This window comes from Camelina sativa, chromosome 13, assembly GCF_030686135.1.
Source record: "Camelina sativa cultivar CO46 ecotype springtype chromosome 13, ASM3068613v1".
NCBI classification, from domain to species: Eukaryota; Viridiplantae; Streptophyta; class Magnoliopsida; order Brassicales; family Brassicaceae; genus Camelina; species Camelina sativa.
The window spans coordinates 15,853,128-15,876,932 of record NC_141892.1 but is presented as its reverse complement, the minus strand read 5'-3'; the positions used below and the strand labels follow the sequence as shown (position 1 = coordinate 15,876,932).

General features: G+C 32.4%; 2 protein-coding genes across 3 annotated transcripts; both read left to right on the top strand.

The window, feature by feature from the left end:
* Window positions 1–6,691: 6,691 nt before the first annotated feature.
* On the top strand, window positions 6,692–8,450 carry LOC104736869 (uncharacterized). The gene is made up of 4 exons (XM_010456947.3): window positions 6,692–6,942; window positions 7,363–7,452; window positions 7,548–7,679; window positions 8,241–8,450. Exons 1-3 carry the CDS (start codon window positions 6,730–6,732, stop codon window positions 7,620–7,622), a joined length of 378 nt encoding a protein of 125 aa, XP_010455249.1. The 5' UTR covers window positions 6,692–6,729; the 3' UTR covers window positions 7,623–7,679; window positions 8,241–8,450.
* Window positions 8,451–18,018: 9,568 nt separating this feature from the next.
* LOC104736870 (WAT1-related protein At4g08290) lies at window positions 18,019–21,908 on the top strand. Of its 2 annotated transcripts, none has more exons than XM_010456948.2 (7): window positions 18,019–19,804; window positions 19,989–20,051; window positions 20,188–20,304; window positions 20,393–20,639; window positions 20,764–20,922; window positions 21,257–21,408; window positions 21,500–21,908. In XM_010456948.2, exons 1-7 carry the CDS (start codon window positions 19,611–19,613, stop codon window positions 21,729–21,731), a joined length of 1,164 nt encoding a protein of 387 aa, XP_010455250.1. In that variant the 5' UTR covers window positions 18,019–19,610; the 3' UTR covers window positions 21,732–21,908. The 2 variants fall into 2 exon arrangements, with proteins under 2 accessions (XP_010455250.1, XP_087337925.1); XM_087481799.1 differs by having other exon boundaries at window positions 19,501–19,804; window positions 19,989–20,107.
* The last annotated feature ends 1,897 nt before the right edge of the window (window positions 21,909–23,805 follow it).

Genomic DNA, 23,805 nt, shown 5'->3' with positions numbered 1-23,805 from the left:
ACCGAGTGGGAGGAGCACAAGAGTAGCCAACTCGACCGGTCACTCGACCGAGCACCAGGTCGAGTTGGTCGAGCCGCCTGGCTATTTTGTCTTTTAGCGTTTTTAGGGCTTCCACTACTTTTTCTATATAAGGGCTTGTACCTGCAGCCACCAATTGAGCCCAGCTTTTTAGAGAGTCAAAAACCTAGTCTTTACCTTTTTGGGATTATTCCTTTTGCACTTTTATTTTCTTAGATCTTGTACTTCTTTTAAAGGAGAAAAAGACTAAATTCTTCAATATTGTTGGTTTCATAACTTTTTTAATATTGAGAATTTGAGTTTGGTTCTTTCTTCAATATTGTAGATCTTTGATTTATCTTTCTAATGATGCAAGTTTCAGTATTTTTTGGGTTTATGACTTTATTGTTCATCATGTATGCTTGTGAGTAGTTGCTTAGGATCTTGAGGATGGGTTAGGCCGGGTTGTGTTTGAGGTTTGTTTGATTTGGTCAAGCTTGATTGTTGTAGATCTCTGCTAGGCTAGATGTTCTTAATGCTGATCCTATATCTGAGAGGGTAGGATCTGATTTCAAGCCTCTTAGCATCACACCAATGTCTAAGGAGCATAGATAAGGCTAGATCTAGAGACTATCATTAGGCTTGCTAAGAGATTAGAAGTCTTGTTTGATTTTTGACATATTGCTTAATGCCTGCTTGTGTAGATTCTTTACTTTGTGAGAACAAGTCTAGAGATGCATGAGTTTGATTGTTTCTTGCCATGAGAGTGGATTAAACATGTCTTAGAAATATATGTCTAGAGATTAGCTCAAGTTGTTTGAGATTTGTTGACCAAGTTAGATGACCTCAATCATAGTCCAGCCCATGAATCCCTCCTCAAGACCTTTCTTGTTTATTGATTTCTTAGCTTAAATCCTGTTGTTTGATCGTTGTTTGATTCGTTTTGGTATTGCTCTGTTTTTCTTGTGTTGCTCTGTTTTGCGTATTTGTCCAGCTCGACCCTGCACTCGATCTACACTCGATTGAGTGCTTGCTCGAGTTCCAACCCAGAACTTGTGTTTATGATTTATGTTTGTCATGTTTCATTCTAGTTGCATTTCTGTTGAATTCATTTAGTATCATGTTCATTACTTACCTTGCATTAGTTCAATACTTGCATTTCCATAGTTTCTATTTCTGTTTGTCATAATCATTCAGTTCCATTTGCATTTAGCTCCTAGTTCTTGTAGTTTTACTTTCTGCACTTTCCATTTCATCATAGGATTGTTAGTGACAAACAACCTTTACATCTGGCTTGACTTAGACTCATATGCACATCTTGACTGTTCACAAACACTCAGATTGGAATGACACCTCTTATACTACAACTGCATAAGGGGAATTGAAACACCCTGCCATCCATTCATTCATAATTCATCATTCCATATATCATTCAACCACCAAATACAAAATAATGTGTTTCAGGTCATTTACTGTAGAAATCCACATTTAGGCCATTTAGGGTGTTGCATTCTTGCATTTGCATATTTTGGATGAAAACAGGTGCTTAAGAGCCGAAAATGGGGAGAAACAAGGTCAAATCCGAGCATGTACCCGAAGGAGCTATGGAACAGGAAGAAAATTCCGAACACCAACCCGATCGAAGAGGATCTAAGAACAGAAAGAACAATCCGAGGACCTACCCGAAGAGCAACCCGAGCTCATCCTCGTGCACCCCATCGAGCAGACCCTCAGGCAGGACTGGGAAGCTAGGGTTAATGGGTTTCCATATATAAACCCTCCCTCTTCTTCTTCCTCTCGCGCTAGCATGCCGCAGACCCTCAAACCAAAGAGCGATAGCTTCTGAGAGGGATCTTAAGCGACTCAAACACTTTCTTTACTTTGTTAGGATTTAATTTCATTTCTTTTTGCATTTTTGATTCTATACTCTTCTACTCTATTTCTATTTTTAATACAATGCAATTTTCGTTTGTCTATGTTTTTATGTTTTCTGCAATGAGATCTGAGTAGTGAAGTAAGGTTTCTAGGGATGGGATAGACGATTTTGTGTTCTTAATCGGTTAGGATGTCTTAGCTTGGTTGTTTATGTTTTATAAATTCCCTTCTAGATTGGTGTTCTTAATACTATCAATAGACCAAGAGGTTGAGATTAGATCTAGGGTGTTTTACCACTAAGAGGTGTAGATAAAATGCTTGAATCAATCAATGCTAGAGATTTACTCACTTAGCCTAAGAGATTAGATGAGTAAGGGGTTTATTGACAATAATGAATCGGTTTGTATTGCCTGCTTGGTTATGTTTCTCCAACGAGAGTTGGGTAGGGGAGTGATCAAGGTTGATTGTTTCTATCACGAGAGTGTTTTAACAAGATTTTAGAGATTCAATGTCTAGGGAATATTTGCTTGAGGCATGTAGGACATCCATACTGGTTAGGAACACTTAGGAGTCGAGTACCTCATCCTTAAGAGCTTTTGTGTTTAGATTGTTTATATTTTATTGATAACTCGATCCCTTACCCCGAACAGGTACACGATCACTTGCTTCGAGTATACCTTCGAGCTGTTCTTACTCGTCTTGCTTACTCGACCACCTCACCCGATCCTGTACTAGAATGCTTGCATCGAGTACTTAGGTCGTGTGGTTCTTGATCATTTATTTTCTTTTAATCATCTTAGGATTGTTAGATCAAACTCCAACTATTTCTTGGCTTGACTTGCTTGTTTCTGATTGCATCTTATCTGCTAGAATAACAACCCTTTGGATTGATAACCCTTTCTACGACAACTGCATAGGGAATTTATACCATGGGTCAAAATACTGTTATCACTATCCCTAGACAATGATCTCATAAACTTGCTAATCCACTCTCATGAGAATAGCAATCAGGTTTAAACATTCCTAGACCTCGTTTTCACTGGCTAAGACATGGATAAATAGACATTAAATTCCATATTCATTCATTGTCAAAAACCACCCTAGATAACTAATTTCTTAGGCTAGGCACAGTAATCTCTAGTATTAGTCTTATCTAGCATCCTAAATTTCTTTTGTAAGTTAAGACACCTAAGATCTATCTTTAACTTCTCAGAAGATAACATAGAACTCTCCTAACCCAGAAGGGATTTGTAAACAAACAAGCTTAAACAATCTAGATAAACATATCTCTTAACCAACCTATCCCATCTCTAAGATCCTAGTTCACTACTCAGATCTACACATCATGATGAAGAACACAAACCAAGAAAATGATGATATAGACATGAACATATAGATAATGATGAGATCTACAACTTAATACAAAGAAGTAAAAACAAATATTAAACAGATCCAAAGTTATGAAGGTTACAAACTCTCGAAAATCCTAGAAAAAATAAAATGATGCAATAAAGTAAAAGGAAGCCAAAAGTAGAAAAGAATAGGTTTTTGGGTGACTCACTAAGACTCCTAAGGATATTTATGACTACTAGTGCGGCTGCAGGTACAAAGCATATATATAGTAAGTGGGGAAAGCCCTAATTGGCTATAGGACAAAAGGCTGAGTCGGCTGGGAAAATGCTTGACCTTGTGCTCGGTCGAGTGCTTGGTCGAGTGCCTTCTCAAGCTTGTCGTCACAAGTTCGAGTCCCTCTCCCTGCTCGGTTGTGTGCCTGGTCGAGTAGGGTGGTCGAGTGACTTCACGAACTCGTCTGTCCTCCTCTTTGATCTTGATCTACTTCACTGAATGCCTTCTCTTCTGTCACATCTCCCTTCCATGCTCCAAAGCACCTAAATCACCTGTTTATGCAAACAAATAAGCAAATGCTATGCAAATTCTATCATAATGCATAAACAGAAGCTAAAATTCACAAAAGTTTAAGAACTAACTAATAAACACTGCAAAACTGGACATAAAACTATGTTAAAACATGGTAAAATATAGAGACATCACTTCTCTCCTTCGCTTCACAATCTTAGGCGTTCAAGAGAAAGGGAAAAAACAAACAGATCCAAGGCTTCCAAGTGTATAATAGGCAACAGTGAAGTTACTCCGATCAATACCTTTGCGATATATAACCGATTTTTAAAAATCCGATCCCTTTTGAGATCTGAAGCTTCTTCTCTCATCTCTAATTCTTCTGTTCGCGAAGTAAGTTCCTCGATAAATGTTAATTTTTCTTAGACAAAACAAAAATTCGTTCTGTTCTTTAGTTTTCGATTTTGCTATGTTTTTAGAAGAAGAAGAAGATTGACGGAAGACAATATATTACATAGTTGTTAATCAATCCCAAAAAAATCTATTTATCCAAGTGGTTATGGAGTATGATTGATGGTTAAGGTTGACGCGGGTTCGTATCTGGGGAGTAGTAATTTATTTTGATTTTATTTAAACTATCAAAACGACGTCGTTTTGATGTCCATCTGCCACTTGGTCACTTTGTTGGCGTCTGACTCAGTACCGTTAAACGACCAAGAAACACCGTTTACGGCTAAATTTTACAAAGTTTAGGTCGGAAATTTGAAATTTTGGCTAGTTCATGTTGATAATTGCATGGTACCATAGTTTGGGTATAAAAAACCATTTTGGAAATAGTCTGAGTTGATTTTGGTCGTTTTCCCTATAGGCTACACCTAGACTTCTATCGTAGTATTCAAGACGATTCCTTAAAATTCAGGATAGCCTTCATAAATTTTGGATGACACAAAATCAAATCATTACTCTTATATGTATAAATAAATATCATGATGTACCAAAATCCCTCACTAAATAGAGTAATTTATGATATATTAAAGCAACCCATAAAGAAAATATTCAAATACTCATTCTTTTAAATTTATGAAGAAATTTATAATGTTTAGGAAGACATCCTTGAAATTCAGGATGACCTTCATAAAATATCGGAGTCTCTTTAAACACCAATTTTTCACCTATATCTATGACGTGCACAAAAACAAATCATTGCCCCCACATTGATGGAAAAATCTGTGATACATTGAGGCAAAACATAAAAATAAAAAGATTTTAAACACATTTTTTTAAATTAAAGACATTCAAGAAAGATTACATAACATTCAGTATGATAGTCATAAACGTGAATTCACCTACCATGTTTTGAACACATATGCTTAGGGATTATGTTAAATTAGATTGTGTTACATTAAGGCAAACCATAAGATAGGTAGTCTAATTATAATTTAGGATGGACTCCTTAAATTAGGAGTCATTGGCGTTTACGAAGATCTTCTTAAATCATCATAAGGAATATTCCTATTTGCTACTTTTATTATAAAACATCAATATGTGCACAATATCATATCATTATACATCACTAATAGAATAATATGTGATACAATAAAGTCAAACACATATAAAGATATTCAAAACACACATTTTAAAAAAAAATAGGAAAGATTTCATAGTTTTTAGGAAGGTATTCTTGAATTTTAAAAAGGCCTTCCATAATGACCTAAACTCAAACTTCATCGTCATCTTCTCATCAACTCCATGCTCTCTTTTCTTCTCCTCTCAAGACATTACGCAAATCAAAAACACAACAAAGCTCGAGTATCAATCAATCACAAGAACATCAACAAGTTTCTAATGTAAAGAAAATTCCCCTCCTTAGTGTTCTAATTAAGTAGCATAAACATCACATTATCGAGATATATCTCAAATAATCTCTTTGTGGCTGCATCTGTATCAAATCCTTCTACTCCTTTGACTGAAGCAACACCTCCTAAAAACATGGCTTCAGCTCTACATTGCCCAGCCCAATAAATCAACGAAATCAATCTAAACAAAAATTACCATAAAAACAGATTCACAAATTGATTTGCCAAAGCTTTTTTACCTTATCTCGTAAGAGGAATGAAATCATCCACAATGACGTTAACTCCCATCTCAGCAAAAACATCAATGACATCGTGTCTAAAAAGCTTTTCACTATTACAAAGGACATCGTCCATATCAAATAGAACTGCCGATACTTTCCCCTAATCATCCGCGGTAATTGTAGCCGGAAGACTCTCCTCCGCCACACTCACTATCATAGACGACAAGAGCACTGTTTAGCTTAATTAAACTCCGATTTTCGATCGGAATCCGGTGAATGAAGATGCTTTTGATGTGGATTTTTATTGTATTGGAATCAATCGATCGATTTGGCACATATTTGAAAAGATCTAAGATCGGAAATGAAGATCTCAGTTCGGAATCTTCACTGCAACATTCGTTGGAGCTTTGAGATCTAAAATTCATAAATTTGATTTTAGAAAAAAATAAATTTTTTATTTAAATTAAATAATAATTTCAATATATAAATACTAGTTTTGGAAAATTTGAGTATGTATGTTAATATTAAAAGAAAAATTTTAAAAAGTGTTATTATAAAGTATTTCTCTAATTTTAAACATAATATTATAATTTTATGTTTTATATGATATTTTTTATTAAAATTAATATTATATATTTATTTTATTATTAATTTAATAAAATAATCCGAAAACTAGTCTGCGACTAATTTGTATTTCATTTTTAATTTTATTGTTATGCGAACTATCCAAACGAACAATTAACACTTAGCGAATTTTTAAACAAGGGTTTTGATCCAATGTCGTAAAGTAAAAAAAAAATGAATTTGTGGATTTTAAAACTAAAATCATGGGCCGAATCATTTGATCGATAATAAAAGGCCCAAAAAGTCCGTTAAGAATATGAAGAAATAATCGGATGATCTGACAAAAATGGTGAACGCAAATGGCGGCGGCGATGTCAGCGACTTTGGTGTTCGCTGCAAGACGTCGTCCTTTGGCCTGTAGTTTGTCGTCTTCCTCGAAACCAAGAAACACGAGAAGGCTTGTTCTATACTCTAAACCTGGATGTTGTCTCTGCGATGGTCTTAAAGAGAAGCTTAACGCTGCCTTCTCTCTATCCCCCGGTTCCAATTCACTCAACGACGTTGTTCTTCAGGTCTCACTAACCTAAAATCTCGCAGTTTTTTTTTTCATAATTTAATATGATTTATTTGGTGAATTGAAGATTCTAGATTGATTAAGTGGATACATATGAACATGAATTTGATTTTGTTGGCAGTTGTTAGGTTATAGGGAATCATTGTGATTCTGAAAATGTTATTAGAGCCTCATTGAAGATAATTTTGTTGGGATACAATCCAAGTCCCATATCTGATCTTTGAAAATATTAAGTTTGACATATTAAGGGTTATGGGGAATCCACTAATTGCCAATTGGTTTAAAGTTGGAAGCCCAAGATAAACACAAATTTAACAGATTTAACACATTGTCGAGTCGGAAGCAATGATTTCTAAAAGAATTGAAAATTTGGGAGTGACTCCTCTGTGAGATTAATGTGATTTTGCATTGTTGTTAGGTAAGGGATATCACTACGAATCCCGAGTGGGAACGAGCTTATCAGTATGAGATACCGGTTTTGGCTAAAGAGAACTCTGATGGCAAAGAGGTGTGTGTGTGTTGTTCAGTTCTTAATCCAAAACCATTCTTTGTTGGGTAGAAACTGTGAAAAAGATTTCATACCCAATGATTACGTTATGGTAGGAAATTTTGCCGAGGTTATCTCCACGTTTAAGTGCGGAAATCATACAGAAGAAGCTACTTGCTGCCTTTAGTTGATCAATTACGTGCACGACAACCGAAAAATAAAAAAGAAAAGAAGAAAACGTGTGTTAGGTTTGTACTCGTATCTGTGCTACCTTGTGTTTTTTTCTTCATACTTTATTGCTTTATATGAATGGCCAGTTTTCCTACGCTAGCCGCATTTTTGCTTTTTTGACTAATCCATTAAGCTAGAATTGTCGCCATAGTTTTCTTTTTTCCTTTCTCTGTACTGTTATTGTTAGCCTTTTTGGTTTTGATTGTTGCCAATACTATGACGTCTACTAGGCACTTAACTTGTTCAGTTTCTTTAGAACCATTTATATTATGTTGCTGCTTTCTTCTAGTGTTGAAAAGAAAAAGGTTTGATGAACTTTCTTTTGATCATGAAAGGTATTGTTGTGGCAAATTTGATTGTGAGGTTAGAGATTTTCTCAGAAGAAGTCTTTACATTTAAACATCTCTATGACTTTCACGGAACTGCCAGTCCTTCATCAACTAGTTTGGATTTGTATATCTTTCCGCATTTATCTACTTTTTTAGTATAGATTGCGATTTGTCAAGCAGCACTAATTTTTCTTTCCATAACTTTCATGACTGACCATGATGTTGTGTGCAATGTCATTCCCAATATAGGTGCTTGCGATGCAGACACCTTGCAACTCAGAATTCTATTTCTCTATGTCAAACTGAAAGCAAGTTTGCTCATGTAAGCTTTCATTACCTTGGGATAAAATATCTGCTAGTTGTTCAATCATTTAGGTCTCTTATGTTACTTGGTGATCACTCTGGTTTTATGAATCCCTTCTCGCTCTTCTCAACAAATATATTACTACATTCATACTATGATAACATATTACTATATTAGACGAAACAAGCTGGGGCATTTGTGGTGAGTGACAACAATGGTTAAGCAAATTGATTTTGTATATTCTAGAGATCCTGATGGTCCTCAGCCTAAAATGGTCCCTGCATCTACGACATATTTTCTTCACTTGTCACCTTCATTGTAAATGTATCTACCTGATAAGCATTTTTACATATTATAAAAAAATTCTTTATCGATCAATCAGTGGTTGCATCTTTTGGCTTTATTATTGAGTAGAAGAGCCATAGGATTTTGGTTTAGTGGAAAGAATCAGTCTTGATCATATATACTCATCATGTTCGTTAGTGCAAAATCTAATCTTCGCTTGAAACAAAACATCTTTTTGTTTAGTTGAACAAAAAGTTTGATGATAGTGTCGTATCTTGAATTATTCATTCTCTCTTTTTTTTTTTCTTATCATTCTTTCTTTAAAAAGTATTGTTTTATAATCTTTATAGGGTGGGTGATAAAAGCAATTAGCTAGCTTTTAGGCATACTCTTGTGTACCTAGTTGGTACAAGTAATATGCATTTTCGCATAATCTGTATCTATTTTTTCATCATTGGCAATGGACTGATTAGCCCGGTTACGCTTATGATATTATCCTTGAAATTAGCAGATAGTTTCTTGCGAGCTATTGTTGATTGATTTATATCTTTGTAATTTGTCGATGTGAATCACTAACTTTTATCAAATTTGAACTTTGGAAACAATTTATTACCTATTTTACACCACAGTGCATTGTGAAGTAAGCAATGGTTTGGTAAGATAAGAAAGCAAATGACATTGTTCACAATAATCATATAGTTGTGAAGATCTTTTTTGTTTTTTTGTTTTAACCTTAGGTTGACCAAGAGCTCAAAATCATATTTATATCCTCCTATTCATGAGGATAAAGTTGGCCAATCTTTTGTTACTGATATACAAATCTTTTGTCACCACCTTAGGGCATCTCCAATCCACCTCTATATTTGCTTTTTAACTCTATTTTAGAGTAAAATCTACTCTAACCCATCTCTATTGTTACCTCTATAATAGAGATCTCTATTTTTTCCTCAGAAACTCTATTTTTTCTTCTAGAGTTGAACTTTTTTATTTATAAAATGATTCTTGAACTTTTAACACTTTTATATTTATCATCAAAATAAATAAAATATTTAAATAGTTTAATAATAATTTAATGAAGTGGAGGTTTTGTATTGAACAACACAATACTGAAAGTTTGTAGCAAGATTCAATTCTCATATCAAATAAACAAAAATAACAGTCAAGATTTGGTTTGGTACAGAAGCATTACTCTTATGTTTCACAACTATAAGCGTTCAATTCGCAGTCCAATCCGCAAAAGCTAAGATTTGCTTATACAACATAACGATAGGTAACATAATGACCAGCGGTTTCACTCGAACGAATGGTCTTCACGACCTGCCCACGTTTTTAGTCCGAAGTATCTTGTGATTGGATCAGTCACTTAGATCCTTGGAAGATAACAAAACCCATAAATAAAATATAAATTTAAATAGTTTAATAATAATTTAAATATTTTAATAATAATTGAATTTGTATATTAATAGGATAATTGATTATAAAGTTAAATTTGACTAATTTTAATATTTTGTTTTAAAAATTTTAAAGGTTTTCGTATAGAAAATTTTTAAAGGTTTTTGTATAGAAAAACATTTTTAAAATTTGAGACTATTATTTGCAAAAGAAAATTTATATAAAATCTTATTAAATATAAATAACTTAAATATTTTAGTTTTTATTCATACCATAATAATATTTTTAATACAACAAAGACTAATTATTTAATATTTTGGTAAATTACTTCTGGATCCACCAATATCCCTAAAAATTTGTCCAATCGAACCAAACGACGTAGATGGAAGAGGAGCTTGCTGGTTTTGTTGTTGATCGTTCCGCTTTTGTAAAATTTGCGCTTGTTGAGCCTAAATGTGATATTTAAATAATATTTATGAATGTTAAAAATTTAAATAATATCATAATTTTATGAAAGTTTCACAAATACTAAAATAAATGGGTTAGTTTGCAACTTTTATAAGTAAAAGGTATTAATAGTAAAATAAAAAAGGAATCTCTAGTATAGAGGAAAAAAATAGAAAACCATTGGAAATGCTCTTATAGGTAAAAATAGGGAAAACTATTGGAGATTGTCTTAATACGATATTGTTTTCCTAAACGTTTATCATTCACTATTTAATTAATTTGTTTTTTTGGAATTCTAAATAATGCTTTTTTTTATCTCTCACTTTGATATATCAAGTTCTAATGTATTTTTCTTCTTATAATGTACAGTATAGTGTAAAATTGTGGAAACTCGTATATTGGGTTTCTGCACGTTTCTAAGTTGTAAGTTATTGATATTTTATAAACTCAGAAAAGAACACACTTATGTAACAAAAGTTTTTTTTGTAAATAAAATTTTACTTCCACTGAAAAAAAAAAAAAAAAGAATAGTGGAAAGAGTAAAATTGCCGTATGTATGGCATTTATACATCGTTTATACGATGTTTATGAAACGTGTATATAGGAAAATCCTATGTATATTATATATATATTCACTTGGTAAAGTTCCTCAAGCCAATCATAAGTAGGGTTTGATGTATTTGCGAATATTCTAGATACCAAATCAAATTATTCACATGATAAATTATTGACTGCACAAAGATATAATATAAAGTAAAATATATTATCTTAATGGCAATCTAATAAGACCAACTACAGTAAAACCTCTATAAATTAATAATATTGGAACTAAGACATTTTATTAATTTATAGTGATATTAATATATCTATAAATAAATAATTATTTTTTTATAGTGTAAATTAATAATTATTTATTTATAGGTATATTTTTAATTATTTAATTTTTAAAAAATTATGAATTGAGACAATTTTTGCAAAATAAGATTAGAATTTTGGATGTTGTAAATTTTATGGTATTGGAATTGAATTTGAAATAATTAAAAAATATTATTGACAATGAATTACAAATATTATAGACAAATTCACTTATACAAATAACGTAAATATTCAAATTTATGAATAAGAATATCAATTATCATATTTTAATAGTCTATCAAACTATCGAAATGCAAATGATGCATATTTAGAAATTGAAAACTTTAAAAGTCTTAGCTGTTTTATGAAATGTTATAGAATATTTTATATCATTATAGTTTGAAGATACAACATAAAAAATATTTTATAATATGAGGTTTAAGAGAAACATACTTTACTATTTAAACATATAAATATATATGTAAATTTACGCAGCAGAAAAAAAAAGTATATGTAAATTTACATAATTATTAATTTATGATATTATTGGGACCATATTTTATATGGGGATTTCAAAAAAAATATTATCTTATTATCTTATCGAATTTTGTTATTTTTTACACTGTCCCGACTTGGGACTACCAAAATTTATTAATTTATAGTGTTTATTAATTTATAAAGTATTAATTTATAGAGGTTTTACTGTATATTGATCTACTTTAAATCATTCCGCATATATAAAACCTCAATTATGAGTATTCTTCCTATCTACCCTTAAGCACTCTCCTAAATCACACAAACTTTTCATTTCCTCATCTACATGTACATAAATTCGCTATTCTCACCATCATTTTTTTTATAGTTATATAAGTCTCGATCTGTTAACTACAATATGGATTAATTTTGTAGGTTTGATGAACCTATTGTTCATTTCGCTTTACTAAAAGTGATATTTATATTTCCAGTAAAGATTTAAGTACTTACATGTACTATTTAGACTAAATAATTAGTCGTCCTTTGTTATTAACTAGTAAGTTTTAAAGTTTTCAAAGGTTGAGAAAACAGATCAAAATTTATTATTATAAATGTAAAATTTGATGAGAAATGTTTTATTTTATTATTTTGGACAATTTTGTATACCTCTAAACAAATATTATTTATTAATTTGTATTTTAAAATTTTGTAATGCACCATCATTAATTAATAAAAATGCATCTAAATTTTTTAAAACCTGTTTTAATTTTGAAATAAAAATCTAAAATTTGGATTAAATAGGAAACAGAATACATCCCTTCTATATTAATACAGAAGCACTCTCACTAAAGAGCTGAGGTGCCGCGCTCATAGAGCTTCTGTACCTTTTTAATAATTGCCATTACTTATCATTATTATTTACATATATATGCCATTGAAATATATGATGCAATATTTTTTTCTATCAGTTTTTAAAAAAATGAAAGTTTTAATCAACTATAAAAATCCAAAAATGTATTTAATTATCACTTTCATAATCTATTTAATTATTAAAAGTAAATTACATTTCACAAAAAATTATAAACCATTTATTTATTTTTTTGAAATGTTAAAGTTATTCTCCTTTTTTGAAAAAGTCTATTGACTATTCAAATATATTTAAAAATTTTAATTGAATAAATTATCACAATAATCATAAAACTAAATTACATACCACAAACAATTTAAACTTATTCACCAAAAAAAAACTTTTTGAAACGCAAAACTTATTCTCGAGTTTAAAAAAATCGGATAACTATTCAAGTATATTAAAAATTAATTATCACAATATAATCTTAAAAATAACTAACATTTCACAAACAATTTAAAAAAAAAATCTATTCATGAATTTAAATTTTTGAAAAACAAAAATTTTGTCTACTATTTAAAAATTCTAATGAATATTTAAATATATGTGACTCAGCAATCTTAACATGGTATCTATGCTACTGAATTTTTTCAAAACCCTAGGCAATCAGTTTTCCCTATAAGTTTTCACGAGAACTATACTTTTTGATTATTTACCACATTTTATATATTTTCCCATTGCAATTTTACACTTAGGATTAGTTTAAATTAAATTGATTCGTCTAAAAAACTATTGCTTTGTCTATTTAATGGCATAGTGATGTAAATAACAATGTGTAACATAAAAGATGTTAATTTGATGTGAATGTGAATTTGATTTAGAAACACAAAAAGACATCAAAACCTACTCCAGCACATTGAAATTCTTTTTCACGTTTTAATATTTCATAGGTGAAACGTATTTTTACACAAAATAAACGCAAACTTGAATAAACGAAAAAATAAACTTTACTTACAGATTTTTTTTTACACAAACGAATCTTAAATCTCAAATAATAATATTATCCATAATATTTTATTTGAATTGATTTATCCTGCACTATGTGCGGGTTGGTACTGAATTGATGTATCCTGCACTATGTGCGGATTCATACCTAGTGAGTATTTAAAGTAAGTTTTACAAGTTTTCTTAACAGTGCGCATTCAAGCAAAACTTCTTTTATTTTTGTACAGATGGAGTATATGTTACCAAATCAATGTTAATTTTCTCGAACATTAATAAATAAATCTATTAACCTTTTCTTGCTAAAGATAAATAATTCGCCTCAATTCTTTAGATCTGATAATCATTTTAATTACATCTTTTAATACCCATATATACGATGGTTTATTTATAAAATAAATATTTATCATTTTCTTTTCATTTATAACTAAGATTGAAGCAGAATGAACTTTGTTTATCAAGACTAAGATTAATAAACTAATTTGAACTGTTTCAAATATCATACAAAAAACTAAATTACACCAATTTTTTATATATAAATATAGATATGAAAAGAAATTTTAGTGGGTGCAGTACTCTTCTTGTTATACGTAAAACAGAATGGAGACTTTCTTTCATGTTAACAGAAAAGTATTGGGGATAAGGAAGTCCATATAGTGCATGCTTAATAAGCAGCAACCATCAAACCACACTTTCAAGTTTCAAGCGCACATTTCTTTATGTCTTCATATGACTCTCTCTCTCCACATATTTCGAATATTCAAAGATTTCGAAAATTTTGATATATACATGTATTTTCTTAGATGAAAAAAAAAATAATCAGTGAGTTGAAGGAAAATGCAATTGTCAGATTACTTTTTTCGTATAGAAAAGCAGTACAAATAAAGTATCTTCGATAGTGAAGCCCATATCTTAACTGTCATTAGCTCCAGGGGGCAGATTCATAAAACTAAAAAAGAAAAGAAAATATAGATGATAATATATTTTTTAAAAGATATATATGAAAAATTATGGGTTAATGGTGGTGAGCATCAAGTAGTAGTATTCATACGTGGTTAAGAAAGAGAAGAAAATGAGGAGATGGGAACAAACACATGGAACTCCACTCTTTCAAGTATTTGTGATTCATGCAAGTAAGGTACCCCCACAAGCCCTTTCAATTCCTCATAATTGAATACTTAGTCATCATTCACTTTCTATTTTCATTAATATATATACAACAATTTATCCACAAAACTAACTCTTATTTTCTTTTTAGCTTTGCCTATAAAGTGCCAATTATATACAAAAACTAGACATCACAATAAAAAGGTCTGCTAGAAGAAAATTTCTAAACAAAAGACAACAAAGATTCGATGAAGTGTGTCTTAATCCGGTTCAACCCTGAATCCTAAAATCAACATGTGTCATAAGTTCGAAATATGTTCGTGAATTGTTTTCTCCTCCATATATATAAGTTATTGGTATCACAGTGATCACTAGTACTGTCACTAGTAAAGTTTATATGAGTCACATAACTATTGATTTCACTTCCAATAATTTGTGATAAGAACCCTATATAATATAAGTCTTATTTTCTTAATAAATTATTTTTTAAATCAAGCCTAATGATATCATGAATGGGTGGACAATTCTATATACATTTTCAAAGTGGTGCACTTATTATATTCCTATGAACTTTAAATAGGTTTTTGGGTTACACACTAGTTTTGCAAAGATAATCTTCAAGCCAAAGTTCAAGAAAACACTTTACTTAATAGACTTCCATGTTTTCTAACTTTTGTTCGTAGTTTGTCGGGAAAACCGTAGCATTAAATATATATTGGGAGGACATCCATATATAAGGCAATTAGAAATTAATTAATACCCAATTAACTAAAGCTCCAATAGGATTCATATAGTATTTGGGTATTATGATGTAAAGTGGGAATGGAAAGAACTTGAGAAAAATTGATTTTATCGAACATGTATTTTATCCACTTAGGCAATCGCCTTTGTATACACGATTACAAGATAAGTTTAACATATTCGATGCTTATTTATAAGATATATTTATATCTTAATCCTCTAATCCTTCTAATTACTTGGTTCTAGAACCATATTTTTTTAACATATTACATATCATACATTACTACTAAAAAAGCTCATATTATTCAATCCAATATTTTAAATAATTTTATATGATTTTGACGATTTTAGATGAATTTAAAAAAATTGTTATTTTTTTGTAAAAGATTTCAAAGTCCAGTTAAAACCATCAGATTTATATTTTTCAGTGATTTAACGTATTTTTCCAAATTACTAGTTCAAGAACACTAAAATTTACAAAAAAATTTAAAATCTACAATTAAATAACATCAACATCACTAATACAGTTATTCATGTTTTATTGAATATTAAATCCCATGTTTGCCTTATGCACAATTAATTACGGACTAGTATTGATCGTCATAATTAGTCGACAACTTCTTTTGTTTTTTTCAACAAAAAATCAGCTCATATGAGTTAGTTGAATGGGAAACTGTTTACATATAAGACATTATGTAAATATGTGCATGTTTGATGTGCCAAAGAATCCGCAGTTATATTTGCATTTCTTGAAATAAGAGATAAAGAGAAAGAAAAAACTTCTCTTTGTCAATCTTGATATCTTCGAGGTATGGCGAAAAAAGCCGGTCAGTCGAAAGGTGAATACACCATTTTTACTAAATCTGAGCAATCTGTAAAAAAGACCACATCGCGGTAGTCATGTCCGATCATATACCATATAGCCTAGATGAAAGGTTCTACTTCAGCATGTAAGGGAGAGAGACTATGCCAAAAATTGGTGGCTCCCATAGTTGGCGACGAACCCTTATGCATCGTACAAAGTCATCCTGCACCAGCAAAGGAGTCACCCGCCTTCCAAGATCCATCAAAGAAACATCGATAACCCGAGTAAATAGTGGGAAGAGGAGCTGATGTCACCCTCAGTCGAGGGACTATAGTGAGGATGAGCTTCTTCATGTGCCTACTACCAGGACGTCGCTTCACCTTCCACTACCCGGACAATCTCCTCTGGCCATTCAGCCTCATTCTCAAAAACACATGCATTCTACACTTTCCAGATATACCACATAATCCAAGGGAATGCGAAGACACTGGAACCCGGGTTCTTAGGGCCCAAAAAATGATCCACATTTGCATACACAGAACCATTGGAAAGTAGTTGGATCCCACCGGAACCTGAGATAAAGCCCAATTCTGACGAGCTGGTGGACAAACAAAAGGGCATGATTTATTGTTTCCTCATCAGTCCCATCCTGCAAGAGTTCGTCGTCCATCCAGTTGTGAGACCCTGCAATCTTTCCCGAACAAAGGAGAAGACCTTCGTTTTAGACCCTCTCAAACTCTCAGGTAACTCTAGATTCATATGAACCCAAACCGCCCAAATTTGTGATCCCAAGAATTCCCTACATCGCCGTCTTTTCCCCCTCATCAACCGTATGACCAAACCGAATGGAAGATTTCACAAAATTAATTTGTTGTTCTGAGACAGCCTCATCTTTTTTTTAAAATACCAAAATAACTCCACATTGTTCCTTATCTACCTTACTAAAGAAAAAAGTATCATCTGCAAACAACAAATGCGTAATCGGTGGACATTTATTTGCCACTTTGATCCCTTTAATCAGCTTATCCATTTCCGCTTTCTGGATATTTGCAATTAAAACTTCCGTACATAAAATAAACAAATAAAGAAAAAACAGATTTCTCTATCGTAACCCCTTCTTCGGGACAATCGATCAATTTGGTTGACCATTCAGAAGAAGTTTGTACTCAACCGAAGTAACACAAAACATAAATCATGAGATCCATTAATCGACAACTTCATTAATTGACAACTTTCTGACTTAATTAGTAACAAACATATAGCTTCGGTAAGGAAGTGATAGATTTAGCGATAGTTTGTTTAAGTTACGTTGTAAATTTTTCGTAACTATATTAAATAATGATAGTTCAACGATGAACATTTTTATCATTATTTATCGATGTATTAACAACATATTTTAGTTCCATCGTTGTTCCGTAATAAAGCGTGGTTGCATTTGCACAAGAAATGTTAGTTGTTACATATTATAGTGTTACATCATTTTAATTGTATGTTGATTTCTAGCCGACTTCTCTATTTATTCCTTTTATGATAAAAGTACTTAACTCTTTTTGGAAAACCAAGAAAAGATTTGCTCTACGTTATAATATTTATTTTTGTTTGTGTTTTCCCAAAGGAAAAAAAAACTTCTGTGTATCCATATTATGATCTTTTGGTGAAAGTTATATCGGCCCTCTTCAGCAAAAAAAAAAAAAAAAAAAAAGTTATACTGACTTTGTTCTTTTTTCAATCGCTGAAATTAAAATAAAAAGCCAGTTAATTAACACACAAGTATGTAGAGAGCGTGAAAAAAAAATCATGACACAAAGGATAAGGGTAAGAGGAATTGCTTATATTATCTATATTTTCTGTAATATTTCCAAAACTAATCCTAAACAACACCACCTTCTACCATCACCTACCACCACCACCTCCAGCCTCCGTCCAGCCACCACCGCCGTTCAGCTGTTCACCACCGGCCACCGTCCAGCCTCCGGCTACCCGTCAACTCTGACCACCAACCAACGTCAGCCATCGGCCAATTCCGACCAACTCCGGTCAACTCTGGCCACCGACCAACTCCGATCACCGGCTAACTCCGGCCACCGGACAACTCCAGCCACTGGCCAACTCCAGCCACCGGCTAACTCCGGCCATCTCCGGCCAGCGGCCACCACCACCTCCTCCGACTTCCGTCCAGCTACAGACCATCATCCACCACCTCCACCTCCAGTCGCCGTTCAGCCGCCGGCCACTGTTCAGTTCCCACCACCACCACTAGTAATTTTAAATACCCTTGATCCTATTTTACTAATTTTTTCAAATTACCTGCTATATTCTTAATTGTATTCAAGATTTTGGCTATCAGGCAAATTGGCCCAGAAAGTAACTCAATATTTATAGTGATGCATATTGTATGCTGAAAATAACATCGACCCAATTTTTTCACTATTAACGTTATCGATGTTTATATTCAAGTTCAACGACAGTTATAGTGTCTCTATTATAATTTTGCATGCATTTGATTCTCGGTCGCTGATGTAGCGATTACTAAACAAACATGCATATCTAATCTATGGTATTGAGATTATGTTCTGTATTGAGTTATATTTTAATAATATTTAACTTGTAATCAATTTAAACATTATAAAAAATTAGAGAAGCTACCAAATTAACCAAAAACAATCATTCTCTCTCTGCTTTTCGTACAAAGAAAAAGACAAACATAAATAACTTAGGCTGCTTAATCTCATATTACATTTACACATCATTCTCTGCTTTTCGTACAAAGAAAAAGACAAACATAAATATTTTTCCAATAACTAACCAGCGGTGTATACTCGAAACCCGAAGTCGCTCCCACGTGATTTGTGATGAAACATTTTAACAAAAAACGTTCGGACTCTTCGGGACACTTAAACGAAACATACACGTAGCTAAAATTAGACGTGTAGATTTTAGGTTTACTTGTTTATCAAGTTGGGCCAAACACTTTTAACAAAAAAAAAAAGATAAAATTAAATTGAAAGAATTTTATCTGTGACGTGTGCAACAGGATATTAGTGTTATAGCAAAAGAATCATCAGGGCATTATATGGTTATTGTTTGCTTTACAATTTGCAAGAACCCATACCAATCAAAAACAGCAATTATTACGCCCTCTTTTTATTGAATAACGTATCTCATTGGTCGTGTCCCAATAGATATTTCTTTATTTTTTTTTCTTTTGGTAATCTACATGACTCTTGATCAGGGGGGAAAACTAGTTCTCACATTTATCCAAAACTCTATATCACCTTTTTGATGTTTTATATATAAGAAGACCCGTTCATCATACTCTCTTCAATAACCTTGACAGAAAACAAAATAAACAAAGTAACCATGGAGGGTATAAGTGCAACTATGCAGAAGTGTAGGCCTTATATTTTAATGATATTTTTGCAATTTGGAGCAGCAGGAACGTATATTGTCATTATGGCCACTCTCAACCAAGGCCAGAACCGTTATGTCCTAATTGTGTATCGTAATCTTGTGGCTGCTCTTGTCCTTGCACCTTTTGCACTCATCTTTGAAAGGTCAGTATTATGTTTTAAACAATATTATTAATGCTGACAAAGTGAGATGTTTCTTAATTAGCATGTTGTTGCCTAATAATAGTGATTCGTATTGTTGTTAAAACATCGAATCAGATAATTATTTTGGACAGGAATAACAAAAACCTCTGAAAACTGAATGTTCATTTCGATTTCGGTTTTGTAGGAAAGTGAGGCCGAAGATGACAATTTCAGTTTTCTGGAAAATAATGGCACTTGGTTTCTTAGAGTAAGAATAAGCTTCCCATATCACATAAGTCTCAAAACAATCAATATTATGCTTTGGTAAAGAAACAAAAAACAGAGTCATGATATACTATAAAGTGGCAAGTACCCTGAATAGATACTGTCTGGTCTGTGTGTAGGCCAGTCCTGGATCAGGGTTTTGGTTACTTGGGGATGAACATGACATCAGCAACATATGCATCTGCTATTATGAACATTCTTCCTTCTGTCACATTCATAATAGCTTGGATTTTAAGGTAATCTATGTTTAAACACACACACACACACACACATATATATATATATATTGTTTAATATTATAATTAACAAGTGATATATATACAGAATAGAGAAAGTGAACATAGTAGAGGTACGAAGCAAAGCAAAGATAATTGGGACATTGATTGGTGTGGGAGGGGCATTGGTAATGACACTGTACAAAGGTCCACTTATTCCTTTACCATGGTCTAACCCAAGTACGGATCAACAAAACGGACATACCAACAGTTCACAAGACCATAGCAATTGGGTTGTTGGAACCTTGTTAATACTCATCTGTTGTGTTGCTTGGTCTTGTTTCTATGTTTTACAGGTTAGCTCCTTACTTTTTTCAATTCATACATAATATACACTAATCAACCAAAATAATATAAAAGTCGAAGCTTTTTTTACAGCATCGACCAATACTTAAAAACATTTCTATATTTGAAATGCAGTCCATAACCATAAAGACTTATCCCGCCGATCTTTCACTATCATCCTTAATATGCCTTGCTGGGGCTGTCCAAAGCTTCGCTGTAGCACTTGTGATGGAGCGACACCCCAGCGGATGGGCGGTTGGATGGGATGCAAGGCTTTATGGTCCTCTTTATACGGTTAGTAAATATCAGTTTTTACTGCGGTAAACTAATCTCTTTAGAATAAACTAAAAAATATATACTTTCTCTGTCTCATAAAGATTGATGTTATGGGATATTTTTTTGTCTCACAAAGATTGATGTTTTGTAAACTTCAAGAAGTAATCATTGAAAATATTTAAAAGTTTGAATTGTTATTGGTTTAAAATTAAATAATATCTCTTTAGTTAAAGGAAAAAATATATTTAAACTAAGTAATCATTGTTTTCTTAAAATGTGTAAAAGCTTCTAAACATCAATTTTTATGAGACAGAGGGAGTATATACTAACCAAATTTGGCTAAATATTGAAGGGTATAGTAAGCTCAGGGATAACGTACTACGTGCAAGGAAAGGTAATGAAGACGAGAGGGCCAGTTTTTGTCACTGCCTTTAACCCTCTTTGCATGGTTCTTGTAGCTCTCCTTGCTTCTTTTATTCTTCATGAACAAATCCATTTCGGATGGTACGTTGACACACATTGCAATTATTAGTACACATCTAATAAATGCCATCAAGATACACGTTCTTGATCCTTGTATTTGGTTATGTTGCAGTGTAATAGGAGGGATAGTTATCGCTGCGGGTTTGTATATGGTGGTTTGGGGCAAAGGAAAAGACTATGAAGTATCAGGATTAGATAACCTTGAAAAGAGTAGCCTCCATGAATTGCCAATCACAACTAAAGGTGACGATGACACCAGATTGGCTTCTTCTATAGCCGACGGCAGCAATTTGAGCGTTCCCGATGGTGTTGGGCATCACAACACATCTGGGGAATATAAGTGAAGAAAGCATTCAAGAGTTATAAATAAATATTTGTATCCGACCATGAATAAATTAAATAATTATATATATTTGTATGCATATGTTATTAAATTATGCTTGGACAGTCACGTAAGATGTAACTGATCAGCTAGGAATCACTAAAAATTAAATACAAGGGTCATGATTGGGTGTGTCTAATTTTAAATTTCTTATAAAAAACAATGTATGTTAAGAAAAATAAAAAAAAGAATTGCTTTGCAAGCGTAGAAATATGTTAATTGTCACTTAAAAATGTTTACGGGTAGCCAAACTCACATGTATCTGATGAGATACTAGCCTGGAAAGAGGGATATGTTAGCCTGGAAAGAGGGATATGTGAGGGAGGTTACATGCACTAAACATCATATTGTCACTTAAAATGTTTACGGGGTAGCCAAAGTAACATTATACGTCATGCCGTCATGCCGTCATGCCGTCATGGTCACCTCCAACTTTGTTTACCCGTGATTGTCAAGTTTCAAGTTATCTAGTCGACGACCTTAGGCCACAAACAAACGAAAAAAAAAAAAAAAAACAAACAAACAAAAAACACCGTTTTTGTTTTTTCACGGAAGACTAATCTCCTCCAACTTTTCTCCTTTTACTACTACACCAAAACGACTTGATTAGAGAGATCATAGTTTTTTCCTTGAATATTTTATTTTAATACATACATTTTTTTTTTTCAAAACTCATCATTAAAATTAACATTTGGGTGAATTAGTGTGGTAGTCAAAATAGGAAATATATTTAAGAATATAGCAGGTTAATTCAAAAAATTAAATATCTAACATAAGAGGTAGTAAAAATTATCAGTAAGGGTGTTGATGGTTTAATGGAGGTGATGGTTAAGAATGGCCGAAAGTGGTGGCCGCCGTAGTTAGTGGTCGACGGTGGTGGCCGGCAGTGGTGGCCAGAGGTTGGTGACTGGCGGTTGTGACCGGAGATCGGTGGCTGGTGGTGGTGGCCGACGGTGGTGGCCAGCAGTAGTGGCCAAAGGTCGGTGATCGGCGGTAGTAGCCGGTAGGTAGCCAGCGGTGGTAACCGAAAGTGGTAGTCTGAAGTATGGCCGGTGGTAGTAACCGTAGATCGGTGACGGGTGATGGTAGTAGAAAGTGGTGGTTGATAGGGATAAGTTAGTCATTAATATATAAAATATATAATATATAACAGTTTCATAGTTAAAATAGTTAGACAATAAATTCAAGTTTTTTTCTTGGTTATAGGTTCAAATTTCCCTTAACATTTCATTAAAAAATTTGCTTGTTTTTCCTTTTCATTAACTAGCCACCAAATCTCGTTTTGAAGGAATTTTTTTGAAGTGAGCAATATTTTTTTTTTTTGTGAACAATATTTTTTTCTTTTTATTTTTTAAAAATTCTCTCAAAAATAAAACGTGTGAAGCCACATTTTTTTAAATTTGTCGTAAGTCTATTGATCTCGGCACAGCTTTGAGTCAATCCATTCTATGTCGTGTAATCGTGTTAATCATTGAGTGTCCTCCGGATCCATGCATATGTTTGTGCATGGTTAGATCAGGCTCATCACTTTCCAGCACTAGATAAGAATCGAACTAAGAACATACGTCACAACATTTATACTATACGGCTAGAATATCCTCTCTGCTGTTGTGATTGCTTAGGTCATTAGTACACTCTTCATTCTCAACGACCTCCAGTTAGCTCCATTAAAGTTAGATCACTTTCAATTCATTATGTAGGATCTGTATAGTTTAAGATCAATAATAAGAAAATAAAGAAAAAAATCACAAAAGGAGAGAGCATGGAGCCATGGGACCCATGTTGAGCAAACTAGAATCTCAGCTGACACATGTAAATTTTATACTTCCTCTCTTGCTAACTAACCCAAGTTTTAAATTCTGATAAATTAAAAATTTACTATGATAAATACGTTAATTTCTGTGATTAACAATATATATAATTATAAACCAATAGTTTTTAACTACTTTGCAGAAGTGTATAACAAAAACTAATAACAGTGTATAACAAAAACTAAGAAAAAATCTATATATTTAAAATAATTATTAACTAAACGT

Excerpts from the sequence above, each read along its gene's own strand:
- LOC104736869 (XM_010456947.3), top strand. The coding sequence starts at position 6,730 with ATGGCGGCGGCGATGTCAGCGACTTTGGTGTTCGCTGCAAGACGTCGT. Across the intron at positions 6,943-7,362 it reads TCAACGACGTTGTTCTTCAG|GTAAGGGATATCACTACGAA; the intron begins GTCTCACTAACC and ends CATTGTTGTTAG. Across the intron at positions 7,453-7,547 it reads AGAACTCTGATGGCAAAGAG|GAAATTTTGCCGAGGTTATC; the intron begins GTGTGTGTGTGT and ends ACGTTATGGTAG.
- LOC104736870 (XM_010456948.2), top strand. The coding sequence starts at position 19,611 with ATGGAGGGTATAAGTGCAACTATGCAGAAGTGTAGGCCTTATATTTTA. Across the intron at positions 19,805-19,988 it reads TTTGCACTCATCTTTGAAAG|GAAAGTGAGGCCGAAGATGA; the intron begins GTCAGTATTATG and ends TCGGTTTTGTAG. Across the intron at positions 20,305-20,392 it reads ATAATAGCTTGGATTTTAAG|AATAGAGAAAGTGAACATAG; the intron begins GTAATCTATGTT and ends ATATATATACAG.